The 23,238-nt window shown below is 33.3% G+C and overlaps 3 protein-coding genes, 1 long non-coding RNA gene and 1 pseudogene across 6 annotated transcripts; 2 read left to right on the plus strand and 3 right to left on the minus strand.

The window, feature by feature from the left end:
• Nucleotides 11,236–12,798, plus strand: LOC104706946. 3 transcript variants are annotated; one of them, XR_754509.2, is made up of 3 exons: nt 11,236–11,579; nt 12,133–12,461; nt 12,536–12,798. It is a non-coding gene; the product is annotated as an uncharacterized LOC104706946 (long non-coding RNA). The 3 variants fall into 3 exon arrangements; XR_754510.2 differs by having other exon boundaries at nt 12,202–12,461; XR_002032980.1 differs by having other exon boundaries at nt 11,236–12,461.
• LOC109125858 (putative F-box/FBD/LRR-repeat protein At3g49040) lies at nt 13,412–13,905 on the minus strand. Its single transcript, XM_019228418.1, has 2 exons — nt 13,857–13,905; nt 13,412–13,719 (listed from the first exon to the last, which is right to left on the minus strand). Exons 1-2 carry the CDS (start codon nt 13,903–13,905, stop codon nt 13,412–13,414), a joined length of 357 nt encoding a protein of 118 aa, XP_019083963.1.
• Nucleotides 16,000–17,251, plus strand: LOC104709427 (E3 ubiquitin-protein ligase SINA-like 7). Its single transcript, XM_010426043.2, has 2 exons — nt 16,000–16,325; nt 16,583–17,251. Exons 1-2 carry the CDS (start codon nt 16,005–16,007, stop codon nt 17,249–17,251), a joined length of 990 nt encoding a protein of 329 aa, XP_010424345.1. The 5' UTR covers nt 16,000–16,004.
• Nucleotides 18,449–21,843, minus strand: LOC104706948 (annotated as a pseudogene).
• LOC104706947 (agamous-like MADS-box protein AGL97) lies at nt 21,788–22,560 on the minus strand. The gene has a single exon (XM_019228714.1). It carries the CDS (start codon nt 22,274–22,276, stop codon nt 21,788–21,790), a length of 489 nt encoding a protein of 162 aa, XP_019084259.1. The 5' UTR covers nt 22,277–22,560.

Raw genomic sequence — 23,238 nt, forward strand, 5'->3', positions numbered from 1 at the left:
TGGTTTTGTACCCAGTACCAGGATCCGACGCCAACCATGGGAGCTAAAAATTACCGACGGAGCGTTTCCCCTACATGCCGAAGTCGAAGCTTTCATTTGGGATATGCGGTGTATGATCAGACATGAATTCCGTGATGTGGCTTTCTACACAGACTGTTCAGACTTGGTGAAGATGGTGTCTTCTCCTGATTACTGGCCGACGTTTTCGACATACCTCGACGATATCAAGAGTGACAGGGAGGAATTTTCTTTTTTTCTCTTTATCTTTTGTTTCTAGAAATGCAAATGTAAATGCAGATTCTTTGGTATGCCAAGCGCGTACATCTCCGCATAATGTTTTGTTTGTAAACAGTTTTCCACCCATTGGCTCTTTTGAGCTAATTTTTTGTTGAAAAAAAAAGTACAGTAGATAGAGATTGTAATATTTGTCGTATTATTGAATTCCCTATCATCAGATCAAGAACCAAAGTATTACTAAATCCACACCAAAAAAAAAAATTCTAACAATTCTATCATATTCTAAAACTAAACTCATCATCTCTACCACATTTGCTAACTCTTTTTAAGAAATACCATAAGCATAAAAGATATATACTAAAATAACCTTCCTCATTTCCTTCCTCAAAACAAAAATAAAGGTTTTTTCAATTTGTTTTGCTGTCTTGTCTTTTTTACTTTCTCATCTCTTTCTTCCTCCATTAATTCTCTGCACACATTTCTACGGGACACTTATCTCATTCTTTTTTTTCTAATCTCTTTCTTCTTCTTCCATTAATTATCTCTACATCTCTCCAAATCCACAAAATCAAAACACAAAAAAAAACCTTTTTTGTTGATAATGTTTACAACTTTTCTTTCCAAAAATTTTCTCTCTGTTTTTTTTTGCTCTTCGTCAACTTTTTTAGAAGCTCACCTCTGTTTTCTTTCTTATGACATTCACTGTTGCCACCGCCGGAGCTATTGATTTGGTGAACCAATTAAACACACCAGAGTGTCCACTATTAATCTTAGGAAAAAAAGATTACCAGCTACATGGCCACACAAACAAATAATATAAATGTCTTGCTAATTGCGTGAACTATTGTCATCACATAAGGACATCCATAATCAAACATAGGTTATGTGTACAACATCATAAACATTCAATTCCGGTGTTTGGTTGGCCGGAATCCGGCGTTGACCAATGTTTACCGACGTTGACCAGTCTTTACCAGCGTTGACCAGAAAAAATATTCAAAATAAATATTTTTTTTTCTTTTTTCTTAAAAATAATAATTTTTTTGCTTTTATGTATTTTTGATAAATAAATAAAAAATATAAATAATTTGTATAATTTGTAAAAACAAAATATAACAACAAAAAATACTAGAAATTATATACCAAAAAAAATTAAAAAATTTATGACAAACAAAATTTGTGGTATCTAGTAACTAATTTTGTTAATACAGAAAATATACCAAAATAATATAATAAAACTATACCATCAAAATTTTATGTGTAGTAGATATTTTCATAAAAATATAACAAACATATACATTTTCCTTTTAAAAATCATTATTTATTTTGTATTTTCAAAGGTGAGGTTTTAAATATTTTTTCTTTTTACTTATTTATAAGATTATGTAATTTGAAATATATCCTGCCAACTATTTCTTCGATTTTACAAAACCAACCTTTGATTTTACAAAATCAACTTTTGTTTTTTAATTATTGATGTTACTATAATTTACCATATTTAAGGCCTTGTTTAGTTCATGTTTTGCATCATATAGAAATGATTCCTTAGGTTTTCTAGCCATTTATGTCCAAATATGCACTTAGGATGTTTAGAAGCATGCATTGCATACATTTGTGCATTTGGAGTATTATTAGGTGTTATGGAGCTCTAAGAGGGTAAGGAAGGACTTGGTATTATTTCTGGAGCTAAACAAGAGGACTGAAAGTATCAGGAAGTGGATTCGCAAGGCAACTCGACCACAACAGTCGAGCAGGTACATGGTCGAGTACTCGGTCGAATTCATAACGAGATCCTCAAAGATCGATCCAAATGAAGATCTTCCATTGCGATTCAGCTTCCGTATCCTTCATGAGAGTTGTAGGAAATTGAGTTAAATTTCTAATGCCAGTGGTTTAAAGGCAATCAGAGGTGTAGTGCAAGAGTTGTCCCGATTTTACTGAACGGATATCATCCCAGATCGAAAGACTCGAGCTACGTGACGGACCAACCACTCGACCATGCACTCGACCGAGCACATGGTCGAGCTGACCGCCGTCTCTCTGTTTTGTCCTCTAGCTAACTAGGGCTTCTCTCTCTTTACTATATATATGTGTACTGGCACTTGTGGCCGAGGAGAGAAACCCTGGAGACCATGTAGACACCTCATAACCTAGTTTTTGCCATTTTTAGCTTCTTTTACTTTATTGCATCATCTCTTATATTTTCTCTAGATTTTCATAGATTTGTAACCTTCATAACTTTGAATCTGTTGAATATTTGCTTTCACTTCTTTGTATTAAATTGTTCATCTTTATCTCATCTTTCTAATCATGATAGTTTCATTAATTTATGGGTTTGTGTTCTTCATGATGATTTTTAGATCTTATTAGTGGCTTAGGATCTTAGGGATGGATTAGGCTGGATAAGGGTTATGGTTGTTTAGATTGGTCAAACTTGATTGTTATATATCTCTTCTAGATTAGATATGTTCTATGCTATTCTTATACTGAGAGGGTAAGGATAGATCATAAGCTTCTTAGCATCATATCAATGTCTAAGTTGTTAGATAAGGCTAATACTAGAGATTATCATGAAGCATGCTAAGAGATTAGATGTTTACTATGATTTTGACATTGATGATCTGGTTGGTTAATGCCTGCTTTGATATGTAATAGCTAGTGAGAACTAGGTCTAAGAAGTATCTTGGCTTGATTGTTATTGTCATGAGAATGGATTAACATGTATTAGAAGATCATTGTCTAGAGATAGCTCATTGTTGATTGAGGTTTGTTGACCAATTTAGATAGCCATAGCTTGAGTCCATCCCATGAATCCATCCTTAGGATTTTCTTTGTTTATTGATTTCCCTGTTTAAGTATTGTTAATTGCTTGTTGTTTGCTCTGTTTTCATTATTTGCTCTGTTTCTGTTCATTCGCTTGTCAACTCGACCCCCCACTCGACCATGCACTCGACCGAGTGCTAGGTCGAGCTCCATTTTACTTTCTTGCTTATGCATTGTTCTATTCCTGTTTTCTTCTACTTATTAGTTAATTCTACTTAGTCTTGTTTATTGCACTTGTTCTATAGTTTAATTCAGCATCAGTATTGTCTTAAGTTGCCTTAGTTCATTGCATTTCATTATTTTCAATAGGTTGTTAGAAAGAAATCATAATTATATTTGGCTTAACTTGAATGCATTGATCACATCTTGACTGCTTACATATCACACTCTTTATGGATTGACATCCATTATGCTACAACATCATAAGGGTATTGAAACACCTTGCATACATTTTGATCATCTTAGCCTAAGTTTGTTTGTTTGCATGTCATCATTCATTCATTCATAGGTTAAGATAGAATAATCCATGTTTCAATTATCTTCTAGATATATGTCTTTCATGTAAATAAATAGAATTTTTAAATTTTTTCTTCNGTTGACCAATTTAGATAGCCATAGCTTGAGTCCATCCCATGAATCCATCTTTAGGACCTTTCTTTGTTTTTTGATTTCCCTGTTTAAGTATTGTTAATTGCTTGTTGTTTGCTCTGTTTTCATTATTTGCTCTGTTTCTGTTCATTCGCTTGTCAACTCGACCCCCCACTCGACCATGCACTCGACCGAGTGCTAGGTCGAGCTCCATTTTACTTTCTTGCTTATGCATTGTTCTATTCCTGTTTTCTTCTACTTATTAGTTAATTCTACTTAGTCTTGTTTATTGCACTTGTTCTATAGTTTAATTCAGCATCAGTATTGTCTTAAGTTGCCTTAGTTCATTGCATTTCATTATTTTCAATAGGTTGTTAGAAAGAAATCATAATTATATTTGGCTTAACTTGAATGCATTGATCACATCTTGACTGCTTACATATCACACTCTTTATGGATTGACATCCATTATGCTACAACATCATAAGGGTATTGAAACACCTTGCATACATTTTGATCATCTTAGCCTAAGTTTGTTTGTTTGCATGTCATCATTCATTCATTCATAGGTTAAGATAGAATAATCCATGTTTCAATTATCTTCTAGATATATGTCTTTCATGTAAATAAATAGAATTTTTAAATTTTTTCTTCCTTTCTTTTCTTATTAAAAACAAAGAAATAGTTGGCAATGTCTTGGATATATTTCAAATGACATAATCTTATAAATAATTAAAAATATATATATATTTAAAACCCCCACCTTTGAAAATACAAAATAGAAAATGATTTTCAAAGGAAAAGATATATATTCGTTATAGTTTTATGAAAAAATCTACTACACATAAAAATTTTGGTGGTATAATTTTATTATATTATTTTGGTATATTTTCTGTATTAACAAAATTAGTTACTAGATATACCACAAATTTTGTTTGTCATATAGTTTTTAATTTTTTTTGGGTATATAATTTTTTTATATTCTTTTGGCATATAACTTTTTGTTGTTATTTTTTTGTAAATTATACTAAACTTTATCTTTTTATTTATTTGTCAAAAATACATAAAACCAAAAAAATTAATTTTTAGGAAAAAAGAAAAAAAATTTGAATATTTTTCTGGTCAACATTGGTCAACGCCGGTTAATATTGATCAACGTCAGTCAATACTGGTCAATGCCGGATTCTGGGCAACTAAACACCGGAGGTGAATGTTTATGATGTTGTATACATGACCTATGTTTGTTTATGGATGTACTTATGTGATGACAATAGTTCACGTAGTTAAGAAGACATTTATATTGTTTGTATGTATGATCATGTGTTGGACTATAATTGAAGTAGCTGACAATCATTTTTCCTTATTTTTATGATGGACAACTTATTTTACAAAAACAATAATTTATTTACCATGTCATTTACTGCATGATTCACAAAAACCCCGTAGATAACATACTTGACAAATGGGCAAGTACTTTAAGCTAATGGACAACTTTGTATTCCTCAACTTGTTTATCAGACAAACCTTGTCCACATAATTAAAATTGTCCACACACTTACGGTATTCCACCAACTAGATCTCTAAAAACTCTACGTAAGTTTCAGATTATAAAGTGTCTACTACGGGTTCCACTTGTCTGTCTAGTCCCAAGAATTAATGTCCATCTATGTTGCCAAAAAATCAAATATATATTAAATAACATAATTCATTTTGCTTATTCAGGTGTTATTTCCAACCCATTATATGCAACACAATTTAGTCAATTTATCTACTCCATTATAGATCAGAAAAGATTGTTTTCTTTGTGGTAGAACTCGAAAGTTTTTAAGCAAATGTTGTAAAATTGACAAAATTCCCCAAAAAACATTGATCCACCAAATAACTTAGATTTTTAATCAAATAAATTAAAGTACATTTAATTATACTAATTCTGTAAATGAGGGATTTAGGGTTCTAGCCATCTTCTCCGGTTAGGATTTCCAAGAGCTAAAAGCCTCTTCCTCTGACATGGTTGGAGCCTCGATTTACAGGAGTACTAGTGTCTCTCCAAAGAGACAAACTTCTTCGTCGGTATCTCGGACTGATGGAGCGAAGAAACGCTCGACATTGCAGATGGATCTTGAGGTTCTGAAGTGTCCCATTTGCTTCGAAACATTGACTGTTCCTATCTTCCAGGTCTTGTTTCCACTTGAATTTAATAGTTTCTTTTTTCGGTGTGTTTCTGTTCTGAGGATTCTGTTTATGTCTCAAGTTTTGTAAGATACGTTCTTAATTGGAGTTGTGGTTCTTGAAACTATCAAGATTATAACTTTAACGCAGAATTAGGAACAGAACAGAAAGATACTTGTGTTTTGCTCCCCGAGATGGATCCTTCACATATAAAGTACCCTCTACTGTTCGGAAGAACATCAGTGATAAGATAAAAATCCATGTGGATGATATATCGGACAGATTGTTTGCAGTGCAGTGTTTTAGAGAGCCGTACGGTGTGTGTGTAACTGTAAGCTGCATTGGACCATCTTCTCCAACAGTAGGAAAGTTCTCATATCAACTCTCCTACACTGTCGATGGGCACACTATGACTTATGAATCACCAGACATGAAGAGGATTCTTAAAGTGAGTTTTCAAACCCCTCTAGAGAAGTTCATGTTGATCCCTCACTCTTCATTGCGTGGTGACTTGTTGGAGATGAAGCTTACCATCAAGAAGGTCAATCAAGTGTAATAAAATATGGTTTGATAGGGAAATTAAGAGACATTTCGGTTGTGTGTTCGGCTTAATTTCTGTTTTTATTGTATGTTGAAGAATCTATGTAGGCAGGACCTCCAATCGTCTTTAATTTATCGATGTTGCTTTTTTGAGCTGTTACAAATTTCATTCTATGACCAGACACAGATCGACCAAAGCGTAAAGACTAAAATGAGTTCTCTTTTGGCCAAGATTTATGGTTTTTATATATCATCTCTAAAATTTCAGTTTTTATATATACCATCTCTAGATTCTACAATCACAGGTAAAGCCATTAATACTATTCTTTTTCATCCAGTGTAAAATTTGATCTTGCTATTTGAAAAAGACTATTCAGTCGGTACCAGNTCTCTCTTTTTTTTTTTTTTTTTTTTTTTTTTTTTTTTTTTGGAATAACATGATTGAACATGTTTCGGTTAACTGACAAATATGTTTACAGTTTAAGAACTTTGTTTTTGTGTTTGTGAATCTATGTTACTTTTGCTTTCGATTTGTGTGTGTCTGAATAATTAATATCGAGAGAAGCTTGTATTGATTGATCTATGTGGTAGTAGATTTTGCTGTTGATTTTTTGTTGGTCTACTGGGGTTGTTATTTTCCATCATCAGCTCTTTGTAATGGCGTTAACGCTAGGAAGCTTTGATTATTTTGATGAATATGATACTGTTGAGCCTAACATTATTGATTAATTGCTTCTGATTTTGGCTTTTGTTTTGGTGACGATTTGATTTGTGTTTGAAAAATGCAACGCCATAATGAGTATTTTTGTAGAAAGGAATACTAGTAATGTGAGCCATGGTTTTTCTTCTATTCTATTCTATTACATTGCCATGACTTGCTTTCTCTATTGATTCATTTTAAGCACTTTCCTCAATAAGCATTTGTTTTCATCCCATGATTGCTCTCTTATTTGTTGCCACAAGATTCTCTATCTCCACCTTCTGTTTGTGGAATATTGATTCAAATAATCTGTTATGCTAACACCTTACACTCTACTCCCAATTCTTTTTATGCCACAGGTAATAAAAAGAGGTGACTGAAAGAATATAAAATTTACATTTTGCATGGAGAAAGGAGACTGAGACGCCTTGACCAGCAGCCTAACCCTCAGCTAGTTGAACAAGCGGAAATTATTGTTGCTCAGTAAGTTTAGCCTTTGTTCTCTGCTCAGTAAGTTTACCCTTTGTGTTCTCTGCTCGGTAACTTTACCCTTTGTTCTCTGCTCAGTAAATTTACCTTTTGTCTCTCCTTTTTCGTTTGTCTTTCACATTTTTTCATTTCTTCTGGTTGTTTTCTTTAACTTAGCTCTGGTTAATTAGGAGCCATGGTTGCTTCACGATTTCACTGAAGATTTCTATGGAAAAGAGCTTCGTCTTATAATCGTTGGCTATAGACGCCATGAGGTTATCATCATCAAATTCATCATCCATTATTCATGACTCTGTAGTGTAATGCTATACTCTTTGTTGGCTCATATTGTTTCTGTTCTTGCCTTGCTAATTTCACTTCACTTGAGAGTCTAGTCGCAAAGATTCACGAGGACAGAGAAGTTGCAGAGAGAGCTCTTGATCTTCCATCGTATGCTAAGTTTAAAGGTGATCCTTATCTGACAAAAAAAAAAATCATGTATGCATGTAAAGAATCAACACTCTTGTTTTCTCACATTCTTGAATCGTAATTCTGAATTAAGAAAAAAAGAATTCAACCTCTCTGAATATTTTCAGAACTCAAATCAGTTTATTATATCCAATTTTAAGTTTGAATTTGTTTTTTTTTTTCATATTTTATTATATGTTTAAAAGTTATTATAATGAAATTTCTTCTGTTTATTTTGTAATTTTTATTTAAATAATTATATATATGATTTTTTTATTTGTTTTAAAAGTTTTTTTCTTTTGGGATGAAACACTATGCCATGAAATCATGTTCTAAATATGACTTATGAAATAATATTTATTTTGGAATAATGTTGTTTGTTTGTTAAAAACATTAATATTTGTTTGTTAATTTAATTTGATTTGTTTAGTTTTTAAAATTATATATTGTATTTTGATTGTTAATTATATGACTTAACCCACAATATATCACATATTAATTTTAGGACCAAATATGTAACATATGTTTGTCAAAATCATCTTGACCGAGAAAGCCTCTACCAAACAACATTATTCCAAACTTTAATTTAATCTGAGAAATCATATTTTTTGAAATTTCAACCCGTGCTTTAGCAAAAAATCATATTTCTTGAAATTTTTTCATTCTATAGTGACATATTATTGACCTGTGCTATAACAAATCAAATTAGAGTGTTTATAATTTAAATTTTTTGTTCTATCATATATTTATGATATTCTTAAAAATATCAAATTAAAATATTTTAAATACTTCAAATTAAATTATTTAAAAAGTTTATTATAGTATATAAAATTATATAATTCAACAAAAGAAATATATGAAATTGAATTTAAATATTCAAATTTATACTCGTTATTCAGTCAAAATTTTAGTTGAATAGAAATTTTTTAAAAGACTAATATTATTAAAGCTTGAATATTTTATAGATTGAACAATATATATTGGTGTTAATATTATGACTTTGAAGTATGACTTTATAGTATGATTTCAATATCTGAATAATCAAAGTTCATGTCCATTCGTATTCAGAATCATTTTGGTCATTTTTTTATAGTATGAATTTGAATCTTTGCCTAGTTTTCTTAGGCAATGTGATTGAGACATTTTATACATTTTTTTATTCATCAGTCGAATAATATATGTCCGTTTTAAAAAGTTTAAATTACATCATATGCAGAAAAAAACATTTATTTCATTAACTAAATATATTATATAATAATTTAAAATAATTTAAATATAAAATCAAATAAAAGTGAAAGAAGAATCACATATGTTTGTTTTAATTAGGTTGAAAGATTTCCTTATCTTTTAAATGTTACCTATAATTGATTTTATATATTACTATAATTAACTAAATGCATATTATCTCTAATTACCAAAAATCAAACTAACTTGTATATTATATGATACACCTAAATCATGAATGTCATAAGTTTATAACTAAAAATCATATATATATATATATATATTATATAGTCTACAAAAATAAGTCATGTACTTCCGAAATATTAAATAGGGGATATTTGTGTTTTATATAATGTACTATAATTATAATTTATAGTTTCATTTTTCTTTTTGCATAAATTTCTATTAAACATTTTTAACATCATATTATTATACTAAAAAACATATTTTCAATATAATTTCTTATTTGTATAAATTTCTTTTAAACATTTGTAACATTATACTATTATATTAAAAACTTGATTTCAGAACTCAAATCAGTTTATTATAGAGAATTATATCCAACAAGAAAGTGACTGAAGTAAAAACCAAAGATAGAAAAGTCAAACTCTGTGAATCGGAAGGAAAGATTCAAAGTAAGATGAAACTGAAGATTGAAGTTCCTAATTGCTACAGGACTTAGATCTCACTACTAATTCTCTATTTCACTTATGAATCAAAGATATAGAGGATGAGCTTAAAAGCACAAATCCAGGTCTATGAATTTGAGGGAAACTGTAGAATAAAAAAAAGAAGAAAAGGTAAGTTTCTTCTTGCCGTGGAAGACGGAAGAAGAAATGAAATTCACGCCATGGAAGGGAAGAGGCAAACTCGCCGAACTCTTGGTGGCGAATTCGCTGGACTCGTGCTCTAGAATTTGCTAACTTTTATAACTGACAGTAACTTTTTTGGGTAAAATTTGCAGAGCTTTGGAGCTTCCTTCCCCTTGCTTTGTTGTGTGAAGAAGAGATATAAATACTAATTTTTGTTTTTTTAACAACTTTTTAGTTAAAGATTTTAAATTACGAGTATTGATGATAATTAGTGTTCAGACAAATTAATCACAGTTCACAATCCACTTAAAAATGAGAATTTAATGGTTGTATCATCAGTCGTTGGACAGGTTTAATATAACTTTTGTAATTGTAAATGTATCTAAACTAAGTACTATCCCGCGAAATAATTTATTTTGTAATAATTAATGAAAACTAAGTACTATACAGGGCTGAACTTTTTTTTATGAAAATTTGTAATAATTTATTTTGTTATTATGTTATTTATAAAATTTGTAATTTGTAATAATGGTTTGTTATTAAAAATTTGTTGCTTATATGATATTTTTTGTATTTTAAAAATGTTTATTGAAAATCTGTCAATAAAACATTTACATGTAATGAATAAAATTATTTAAACCTTTGTGAAATCTTTGTTGTAGTTGTGAAATTTTTTTAAGTACAAATTAGTTTTGATTCTAACAGAGTTTTTTTTTCTTTTCTACAATTTATTTTATTTGATGTTTCCCCTATTTTCGTTTTTTAATTAAAAATATTTATTTAATTAATTATTTAATCTTAATTAAGTTTTTCTAATGGCAATTGAATGTAATTTTTTATACATTTTAAGGTTAGTTTTATATTTGTACTTCTCAATTAATATAGTAGGATTTTATGTGCATTTTGATCCAAAAATATTTTGTAGGGGAAAGAAATTCATTTTTATTCAGGAAAAAAAAAGCAGTTTGGTGATTTTTGATGATACAACATAAATTAAAAGATTTCAGTTACAGCAAATGTAAATTCAGTTTAATTTCAACAAAAGTATTAGACCTTCTCCAACCAGAGGTTCATAAAAGGGATCTTAGTGTTTTGTTGCAAAAAAATAAATCAGAACAAAATAAAAAATGTAAAGGAACCTCTTATATAGTATACTCAATCAAACATGGTTTAAGAGACACTACGTGTCAGGGTTCTGTTGGACGAAGAAAAAATAGAAAAGGGAAAAAAAAATTATTTGGAAGAGAATTTCATTTGTTTCGTCTCTCTCTCTTTCTCTTGCGATCGAAGTCCCGAAACGACAAAGGTTTGAATTTGGAGTCGAATGGTCTGGAGGAAGAGGAGATTGCGGTCGGAGGAGATCAAGGGGAAGATGGTGTCGCCTAACGCAGATTCTTCTTCTCTATCATAGTCGTCGTTGAAATCAAGGGGAAGATGGTGTCGCCAAAGATCGCTCCGTCGATGTTCTCATCAGATTTTGCTAAAATCTTGCGGCGGAGGCTAAGGGAATGGTGAATTTGGGCGCCAATTGGCTTCACATGGACATTTTGGTAACCCACCTTTATTGCTTTCTTTGTTTATTCAAATCTGAACTTTTGATTTTAGTCAATAAAGTCACTTACTTGGTGATCTAAAGGTTTCACCTTTGCTATGAATATGATAAAGTTGTGAATCCGGAATAGTGTACCAAGAACAGACTAGATGATGTGTTGAATAAATGTTGTGGAATTCTAATCTGAAGCTTGTATCTCTGCTCTTAATATGAAACAACAAGAATCTGCCTTTTTTTTTTCTTGTTCTGGACTTATATTATGCTACACAACCTTTACTTGTTTTGTATGAGGTGTCAGAAGCAAGGGATTAATCCAAATGAAGACTCTTATGATAAGCTGTTTCAGTGCCTCTATTACTCAATTTCTATGCCTATATTGTTAACTTGAATTTTTGAATCTGATAACATTTCACTTATCAGAATGCCCTGAACCAGTGTTGTGAATTGTTCTTCGTACTGAGTATTGATTGATTCTTGCAAGTTGAATTCCATAATAGATAATTGTTCATCATGGTTCCATCATTCTCATGGATACATAAATGGTTGCATAGGAAGAAACTGATCTATATCGTATCCCGACTAAGCAAAACATGAGGCTGGCATTGTATTGGCTCGTACAGGGATGCACAGCAGGCGACTCACTTTTCTTTCACTACTCGGGTCATGGTTCCCGTCAAAGAAACTACAACGGTGATGAAGTTGATGGCTATGATGAAACACTCTGTCCCCTTGATTTTGAAACTCAGGGGATGATTGTAGATGATTAGATCAACGCTACCATTGTTCGTCCTCTTCCCCATGGTGTCAAGCTCCATTCAATTATCGATGCTTGCCATAGTGGCACTGTCCTGGATTTACCCTTCCTATGTAGAATGAACAGGTTAGTCCTCCCTTAGTTGCTGCTAAAAGTGAAGTACCTTTCCTACTGCTTCTTATATTCTGTTATTGAAACAGAGCTGGGCAGTATGTGTGGGAGGATCATCGGCCTAGGTCAGGTTTGTGGAAAGGAACAGCTGGTGGGGAAGCCATATCGATCAGTGGATGTGATGATGATCAGACTTCGGCAGACACATCAGTAAGTCGAACGAATCTAGTCATACGCCTTCCAATTGTAGTTGCTTCTTACAATATGTTGTAAATTTCTTGTAAATGTTATGTAGTAGAATACTGAATTACATTGATTTTTTCCTCATATAGATGTAATCATTGATATTCTATACTCTATTCTATTTAAAAGTTTTAAATTTCAAAAAACTATATTTTAAAAAATAAGATACCCAAAATTAAATCCTACCATTGGAGGAGAAAATTTTAACTAAGAGATCATGGATTATTATTTACAAAACAATACACAATTAATTCTTAAAAAATTCAAACAGTATATAAGTACCGAACCCCCCCATTAATCTTGCTCTTAGGTGGTAAAGCTGTTGTTTTCTACTGGTTTAGATTATCTATCTATCACCTAGAGGTCAAAAGAGTCATGGAACCGATAGACACTTGTTTGCGCAAATCCCAAACGGAAAACACAAGTTTGGTTTGGCTTTGTGACCAAATTCCAATGCATGCTTTGTGGTTTGGATCAAAATTACACAACTCGAAGGTTCAGATTTTCATTTCTTCTGGAAGAAATGTCGTTACAATACAAAAACATAACTTCAGCTTTTGTTAGAATAATATCTTCCTCAACATATAACCAAGATTTAGCATCCTATTATCAATAGGTATAGTTGAGGATCGGATTTTAACTTGCCGGTACGGCTGAATATGCGTTAGAATTATTCCCAATGGCTAAGTAAAACACACCATAGTATTTTTTCAAGACATTAGTTACATGGATTCAAACACAAAATGACATGAATTTGAAGCCCTGTCCACATTCGCCAACTCGTCGAGCATCCTACGTCTCTTTTCCAATTTTTTGAGCTTTTCCCGTTCGATGGGTTTTGTGGAGAAAGTTGCTTTCTTCAACCGTCTTGTGTTTCTTAGGATGTATGTGGCAATTTCTTTCTCATCTTTTCGTTGCCATTCATGTCCTATCCATACGAATGTCTCAAGATTGAACAACAAACATTCGGGTACACATTTCGGCTGATTCCATTTTTGGCCGATCCGATTTCCTTTGTTAGAAGACATATCTAGCTGAGAACAATGCAATTTATGTAATATTAGATCAACAAATTACATGAAAGTGGAGTTTTGAACAACAACAACAACAACAACAACAACAACAACAACAACAAACAAAAAGGTAGCTGATTAGTAATGAAATTACTCACGTCGGTAAGCTTGAGGATTTGCAACTTAGGAGAAGCATTAAGCATGAACGAAAGTAGATTCCACCACTTCCTATTATTTGTATGTAGATCCAAATATACTAGCTGATGGAAAATGCTACCACTAGGAAACTTGATCTGTCCATGAGACAACATTAGTACACAAAACAATGTTAGCCCAATAGCAAAAGATAATGATGGAGAAACAATCGAGTGGTTATTATACTTTTTTTTATGGTTAAAGAGCACTATCAAGATTTTGTAATATCATATACTTGGAATTTTAAATATAGTTATTCTTTTTTTGTGATGGTTTTTTTATAATAACTATAATTCTTTATCTATATTAAAAATACATTTTAATTTTTTGATAATAAGAAAATATCTAACTAAAAAAAATCGGTAATTACACTTAAAATCTATTATGATTATAATTTCTTAGTTTCCAAATTAGATGATTTATAACAAAATATAGTTAATGTGATAGCTAAAATCCCGAAATTAAAGCAAAATGATAACGTGATTATGAATATATTTATTTTAAGAAAATTCTATAAAAATCTAAATTGTTTCCTATAATTTTGTTTTAATGTCATATCTTCTATAATACTCAATTCATATTTTTTGTCTTTAATTATGTATGTATATTGCAGTATGTATGTATATATTAATGTGATATATTGGTGAAAAACGGATCAGCAACTATTGTAGTATGTATGCATATATTAATGTGATATTTGGTGAAAATCCAAAAATATCAGGTTATATAGATATTATTATTTTATAGAAAGTACCAAAATCATGAAAATAGTAATGAGTCTTTTATTTATTTTATTTGATCTCTCATGTATCAAATAAGATATAGATTTTAATAAAACATGTAGTTGTAAAAGTTATATTTTTACTTGATAAAAATTTGAAAAATTGATTTGATAAAAAGTTACTTTTAGCCTCAAATACTATTTTTACTTTAACGGTTTCGTATGATGAGTTTTTGTGAACTAAAAATCTTTGAACATGTTGCGTAACATGCCTAGCATGGCGGGTTTGGACTATAGAACCAACACTAAAACTATTAGTTTATTTCATATATACTATAGATTTGTAATCATAGTTGGAAAAATTAACTTATAAATTATTTAGTATATGAACTACATAATATTACACATACTATAACACATTCTTAATATTCCCAAAAAATAAAAAAATACACATAAAAATATACAACAATATACCATATAGGCATATACATCTATTTAATTTTTAGAGAACAAAACAAATCTATAATTTTATATTTTATCCAATAACAAATTTAATTTAATTAAGTTATAAACTTTATAAAAGTGTAAAAAGAAGAAAAAAAAACAAAATTAAAATTAATTACACAAAAAATAATTAATTGAGAATTTGAAAACTAAATAAATTAAAAATTATTTTTTAAAATAGAGAAATTCCTTCAAATACCACAAAAAAAGTTTTTTTCCAAAAATACCACTTTTTTTTTTCCAAAATTACCACAAAATCTTTTTTTCCAAAATTACCACAAACACAAAAAAAATTGATTTTTAAGGATGTAGAATTTTGTTTTTTAGGTTTGGGTTGACACATTTAGTTTTAGGGTATAGTTTTTAGGGGTAGGGTTTAGTATTTAGAATTTAGGAATTAGTTTTTAGTATTAGAAATTTAATTCAATTATGTGGTATTTTTGGAATAAAAACCTATTTTAGTGGTATTTATGACAATTCTCCTTTAAAATACAATAATTTATAATTTAGTCATGCGGTGTACCGTGGGTGAAATCCTAGTATAAGGTGAATTTAAATATCCAATTTGAATTTTGAAGTATTTATCTACCTAATTTCGGGGCGTTTTCTTAAATTTGAAGTTATTTGCTCCACAATTTATGGTGTTTAAGATTATATTAGTTGTTTATTTCCTATTCTAGTGTATTGTTTTTTAATTGTCACCAAAATTAGAATAAACGTATTAGTTGTCTATTCTAAGATATTGTTTTTTCAATTATAACGGTTAATGTAAAGTTTATTTTTAATATAGATTTATGTAATTAGACGTTTTCCTCGTTTGAATTGAATTGTTTTCTTATTTCAGAGTGTTTCCGTTTTAAGGCAAGAACCTCTTCCTCGGACATGGTTGGAGCCTCGATTTCGGCATCTTCGGGAGAAAGAACTGGTTCTAGCAGTACTTCTTCCATGGTTGGAGCCTCGATTTCGGCATCTTCGGGAGAAAGAGCTGGTTACAGCAGTGCTTCTTACATGGTTGGAGCCTCGAGTTCGGCGTCTTCGGGCCAAAGAAGTGATTCCAGCAGAACTAATGTCTTTCGTACGAGACAAACTTCTTCTTCGGTATCTCCCACTAATGGAGCGAGGAAACGCTTGAAGATGGAGATGGATCTTGAGGTTCTTGAGTGTTCCATTTGCTTCGAAACATTGACAATTCCCATCTTCCAGGTCTTGTTTCCACCCTTAACTTAAAACTGAATTGAATTGTTTCTTTTTTTCGGAGTGTTTCCGTTTTAAGGATGTAGAGTATAGCGTTGAGAACTGTAGTTCTTGAAACTATCAAGATTATAGCTTTAGCGCAGAATTAAGAACAGAACAATAAGATACATTTATGTTACTCCATAATCTCGAGTATGTGTTGTTACTACAGCTTTTGTATCATAACTCTGCTGTTTTTTTTTTTTTTTTTTTTTTTGTAATTTCAGTGTGATAATGGACATTTGGGTTGTTCCTCTTGCTGTCCAAAATGGTGTAACAAATGCCCACGTTGTGCTTTGCCTATTGGCCGCATTCGATGCAGAGCAATGGAGAGTGTTCTTAGATCAATCTCTATTCCATGCCCAAACGCCCAGTTTGGTTGCACTGATAATGTCTCTTATGGGTTAGAATCAACTCATGTAAATGAATGCATCTTTTCTCAATGCTCATGCCCTGCATTGGACTGCGATTACACTGGCTCATACGAAGCTCTCTGGTGGCACTATAGTTATGGATTATGTGTCGCTCCCCGAGATGGATCCTTCACATATAAAGTACCCTCTACTGTTCGGATGAACATCAGTGATAAGATAAAAATCCATGCGGATCGTACAAATGAACTACTGTTTGCAGTGCAGTGTTTTAGGGAGCCGTCCGGTGTGCGTGTAACTGTAAGCTGCATGGCACCATCTTCTCCAACAGTAGGAAAGTTCTCATATCATCTCTCCTACACTGTCGATGGGGAAACTATTACTTACAAATCACAAGACATGAAGAGGATTCTTGAAGTGAGTTTTCAAACCCCTCTTGAGCATTTCATGTTGATCCCTCACTCTTCATTGCGTGGTGACTTGTTGGAGATGAAGCTTACCATCGAGGAGGTCAATCAAGTGTAACAAAATATGGTTTGATACGGAAATTAAGAGATATTTCGGTTGCGTGTTCGGCTTATTTATTGTTTTTATTATCTATTGAAGAATATATGTAAGCCCTTTCCAATCGTCTTTAATTTATCAATGTTGCTTCTTCAATTGTGTTGGTACAAATTTTGTTATATGACCAGATCGACCAACAAAACTTGAGCAGTTTTGTCTATAATTTTAAACGTATATATAACTCAGGAGACTACAATGAGTTCTCTTTTGGCCAAGATTTGTGTTTTGCATTTGGATTTGGTGTTTCTTTTATCAAATTGAACCATAATTTTAGTCTTTTTATGCAACTTTTTCCAATAACAAATTCTTTAACAAGAGAAAAAATGGAGGATGCCATACATGTTTTCCGCGATAAATGAGCTCAACTTCGTTGTGCCTCCAGAGTACAATGTTGTGAACCAGGCTAGGGGGTATGGTTTGGTAGACTTCATGTTCAAACTTTCATCTTCAGTACTTTATTCTTGAAACTGATGCTCTCTTGTTACTTCGCAGCTTGCTTAATCAAAGCACCGTACATGGCAGAGTTTGAGCAAGCCATAACCATATACGTACTCGAGCTGTCGAGCAAGGAAATCATTCTAGCGGAGTACTCAGGTTACTATTTATTCATTTAACAGTTGTTGCGTTTATATTGTAAATACAGTTGCGATGAAAACAAGCCCAATTTATTTCATTTCTATTTTAAGTTGTAAATTTTTGTTTGTCCGCAAACGTTGGAAAATTTGTAATAATTACTTTATTGTAATATTTGTCGTATGAATGCCACAATTTTTATATTCCTCACGAGTTAATCTGTATGCATGTCATGTGGCCAAAATAAATCATTCCTAATAAAAAAAACAATAAATTTTCTTTTATTTTTATTTATTATTTTCACTATTTAATTCTTCTATGGTCATCTTTTTATTTTTCTAATTTTACGGAATAATGATGCACATATATTGTTTATCAAGAGCCAAAAATTTCATGTAAATCATATCAAGTACATATCCTTTTTGTTTTATCTCATACCTCTCCTCAGACTTCACTTTTCTTCTTCTTCTTCTTCTTGTCACTCTTTTCCTTCTTCTTGGCAGGCATTTCGGCTTCTTCTTCCTCGTGTTTTCTCTTCTTTTTCTCCTTCTTTGCTGGCTCTACTGTTACGGGTTCTACTTCTGATTTCTTCTTCTTCGACTTCTTCTTTGAAGGCTCCTCGGTTTTGGCTTCTTCCTCAACATCGGCCTTCTTCTTCTTCTTTTTGCCTTTCTTCTCTTTGACACCGTTCTCTGAATCCCCTGTGGGAGTTTTAAGAAGGGAGTCTGCAGCAGCGTTGTAAGTCCGCAGAAGACAACATAAAAAGCTTTAACCTTTAAGCCAACATTACAAGCACTATATCTAAAACTTAGTTGCAAAAAATCCACGTTTTACAAGTTTCTCAAACATAATGACAAAAGCAAGCTGAGGAAACCGCGTAAAGCAGGGGAGTAATCTGACCTTAGCAGGAGTGATCAAACCTCCCTTACCCTTCTTTTTATCCTTGTCATAAACTTCAATCTTTGGTTTTCCCTAGGCTGAGCCAGACAGACGTCCTAAATCTCTTCCTTCCAGATTTCTCAACCGTGCTTCAAGCTGTCAGAGAGATACACCACATGGTAAGGTAACCATCAATGAAAGAACTAAAACGCTCAAGGGTCGGACAGGAGAGGCAAATTATTGAAGAGCACCTTTAAGCGGTTTTCCACTCCCATAGTGCTGTCTTGGCCATCACCAAGTGTATCACACCGGATAGCAAGAGCAGCTTTTGCAGCTAGTGACCGAGAGATTAACCCTTGTGCTTTGGTGCAGCTTGGCCAACCACAGATGCGTAGTAAATTAGACCGTACTTTGGAGTGGCGTGTTTAGTCTTGAGGGCTCTAAATAGGGCTTTTTCAGCTCCAAGAATCTGAACCGTGCTCTCAGGTTGCTTTGAGAGATTCAACAAACTACCACCATGAGGAATTAGGCGAGCTCTGTACTCATTCTGCTCTTCAAGTAGTCATAAAGCTGAGCTCTGTACTCAGCAAGAGAAAGAACCTGGTCATCGAGTTCCCGGATGTGCAGCAAATCAAGGTCACTGACTTCAGTTCCCATAGATATCACAGAAGCCTTTTAAGGCCTGCTTAAACTTCATCAGACAATATCTGAAATGAGATTGGACAAGGGAAATATGTGTTAAAAAGACATAGCTAGTTTCAAGGAAAAGCATGCCACATCCTAAAATAGATAGTAAAAAGAGAATGGTAAACAGGGATTAACCTCAGAGAAGTCTAGCTTGGCAGCATTAATCCGATTCCCCATTAGCTTTACAGCCTTGGCATATTGTCCTGTACGATCTTAGCAAGCTCAGGAAAAATGCCAACGGTACCGTTCACGAACCCTCATAGCGTATGTGTTGAGCTCTTTGTCAAGATCATCAAGCAAACCAATAGCTTGGTTAATCATGGTATCCACCTATCAAAAATAATAATAGGTATAAGGAAAAGTAACACAACATAAAACAAAACACAGGACATACATAGGAACTAAATGGTCAGACATTATTAATGTTGGAGAAGCAAATAAGGATATGTCAAAAGCCTTTTCCAAGTTTACAAATCATGATCTACGGGGAAAAAAAAAGTAGAGTACATTACTCTGTTCAAAACAAAACTTCACTAAGTCAAAATCTAGAACTTGGAAGCTAACAACGAAGAAAGAAGATTCAGTACCTCGGAGGTTTACTCACAGACAGAGAGAGAGAGAGAAAAAGTTTCAGGAGCGGCGATTTTTCTAAGGTTTAAGATGGTATTTAATTAAGAACATTCAATATATATAATCTACTGAGATTTTGGGGCTATACAATGGAATTTTGTTTTTCTTTTTTTTTTTGGTTGAGTGTACAGAAAGATGACAAGTTACTCACTGTGAAAGGAAAAATCAGAGACAAGAAGATTAAAAACAAGAAAGAGTGCAGAGAAATAATGGGGTACAGACTTAAAGAAACGAGTACCAAGTTTCTTCAAGTGCCTCTATCTCTTAATCATCCATTGCTAGAAGCAATCAGTCCCATCTCAGGGTCTATCTGAAGCAAACTGTCGTCAAACCTGAAATAGAGGGAGCTCCTCTTTGTTCCAAGCTTCCTGTACGATGTAAATCAGTTATGAGTAAGGTTTGTAAATCTATGCAAGAGACAAGAAACTTAACCGTATTTCTTCAAAATTACTAACACACAGATACACGTCCAACCTAATAAATCTTTTTTAAACATTGTTTCCATACTGATCGGAGGGAACTAAACCAATCAAGATTCTTCTGTCAACATTTAGATTCTAGAAAGAGAGCTGCTCATATAGATCCACAAATAAAATACTTCATAATAGCCTCTGAAAGCAAAATTAACAAGAATACAGTCGTTGGTAATTTAAACACCAACAAGGAGTCTCTATGTAGATTTAGAAAACAAAACCACGAACGGAGACAAAACAACATTATCATTGTTGGAAAGGTCATTGTCAATAAATAAGCATTCAAGATTTAAAACATCAAGGTCAAGAAAAGCATTACTCACAATTCTCTGTTATTGTCCAATCCGAGATTTGGTTATACATATCAGCTACAGCTTGTGCCTAGGCACTGAATTGTGTAAAATCATCTTAAAAACCAGTTTGGTGAGAGCTAAACACAAAACTTTGCAATGAGGAAAATCAGAAAGAAAAGCGAAATAAAAAAACAGTGAGAACACATTTGTTTTCTAAATAACCTTACAACATTGATGTTCTCTCAAGTCTCAAGCTATATATATGTAACACACATTAGACACTGTAAGAAGCACATACATAGTCGCTTTCACAAGCACTTGCATTATAATCATCTACATCAGCTACAGTTGTACAGTTCTATATCAATTGGATATAGCTATTCTCACGCAAAAGACACCAGAGAGATCAGCAAAACCATATCAATTCCAAAACAGAGGAACAAGAAGAGCTAGATCCAAATTATAGAGAAAAGAGCTTGAAGGGTAAAGAGGAAGCAATAGCACCACCACACCATGAGGACAAAGGATCCGAAACTGAAATGGAAGCCCAAAGAGAGAGACGAAGACGAAGACAGAAGAAGAAGAAGAGGAACCACAGAGTCTGTTTCCAGGGATATCAATTTCGACACCCTCTTTGTTCTATCTTCTCAAGGCAAGCCATCACATGCTTCTTCGCTCTCTCTATACGATCCTCGAGGATGTTCAACTCAGAGAGATCATCACAAGAATTGTATAGATCAGGGTCTTCCCACCAGAACCCTAATTTGGATTGGGGTTTAACTTCAATCTTAGGGGGTGGCTTGCGATTTAGGTAACAATCAGCGATCTCTTGGGCAGGAGAGTAGCCGGAGAAGGAGTAAACAACGTCGGAGATCTCTGAGGGAGAGGTTACGAAGACGGCGATGTTGGCTCCCGAGAGATGACAGAGATCGGCGGCTTTGGAAAAGACAGTTTGACGGCGTTTAGAGCAAGCCACCGCTCGTTGCTGTTTGGTTTCTCGTTTCTTGATTTCGATTTTTCGTTTNTTTTTCTTTCTTCTCAAGGCACGCCATCATATGCTTCTTCACTCTCTCTATACGATCCTCGAGGATGTTTAACTCAGAGAGATCATCACAAGAATGGTATAGATCAGGGTCTTCCCACCAAAACCCTAGCTTCGATTGGGGTTTAACTTCAATCTTAGGAGGTGGCTTGCGATTTAGGTAACAATCAGCGATCTCTTGGGCAGGAGAGTAGCCGGAGAAGGAGTAAACAACGTCGGAGATCTCTGAGGGAGAGGTTACGAAGACGGCGATGTTGGCTCCCGAGAGATGACAGAGATCGGCGGCTTTGGAAAAGACAGTTTGACGGCGTTTAGAGCAAGCCACCGCTCGTTGCTGTTTGGTTTCTCGTTTCTTGATTTCGATTTTTCGTTTTGTTCCTTTCTTCATTGTGGACTCAGACGACGGCATAATGTTTCTGACCAAGACAAAGAGATAGAGAGCAGCGAGAGAAATAGAGATACAGAAAAATGGAAAAATAGAGAGTAGAAAGCATACTCCGGTGGATGCAATATCAGAGAAACGAAGTATAAGAATACTAAGTATTTTCAAGCCCACACCAAGCAGCGACGGGCTCGTAATCAGATTGTCGGTCTTTTTGACAAACACGATAGTCTGGTCTACTGAGGATGTTGCTATTTGCGATATGGCGGTAACATACTTCGAGGATCTGTTTTCCTCGATATGTTCGGTTAATTTTGAGAACGCTCTACGGGAAGTCAACACGGTTATTATAGAGGCGGATAATGCCCGTTTGACGGCCCCTACTACAGAGGCAGAGGTACGACGGACACTATTTATGATGCATCCGGACAAAGCTCCAGGGTCTGATAGAATGACAGTCTTGTTTTTTCAGAAGGCGTGGCGAGTTGTTAAGGATGATCTGGTGTTCTTGGTTAATCAGTTTTTTTGAGGAGGGTGTTTTTGACAAACGGTTAAATCAAACGCATATTTGCCTTATCCCGAAGGTGGCAAAACCGACCCGGATGGCAAAGTTATGTCCTATCAGTTTGTGCAATGTGGGATACAAGGTCTTGTCAAAAGTTTTGTGTAACCGGCTTAAGGTGATATTACCTGGCCTAATCTCGGAAACTCAATCAGCGTTTGTACCTGGACGTTTGATCTCAGACAACATCCTCATAGCTCAGGAGATGTTTCATGGGTTGCGAACTAATAATTCATGTAAAGGGAAGTTTATGGCTATTAAGACGGATATGAGTAAGGCGTATGATAAGGTTGAGTGGGATTTCGTGGCGGTGTTAATGCGGAAGATGGGGTTTGCGGAGACATGGATTTCGTGGATTCTGTTTTGTGTCTCCTCGGTGGAGTACAAGGTCCTCATTAACGGACAAACTAATGGTCAGATTGTCCCA

This window comes from Camelina sativa, chromosome 8 (genome assembly GCF_000633955.1).
Source record: "Camelina sativa cultivar DH55 chromosome 8, Cs, whole genome shotgun sequence".
NCBI classification, from domain to species: domain Eukaryota; kingdom Viridiplantae; phylum Streptophyta; class Magnoliopsida; order Brassicales; family Brassicaceae; genus Camelina; species Camelina sativa.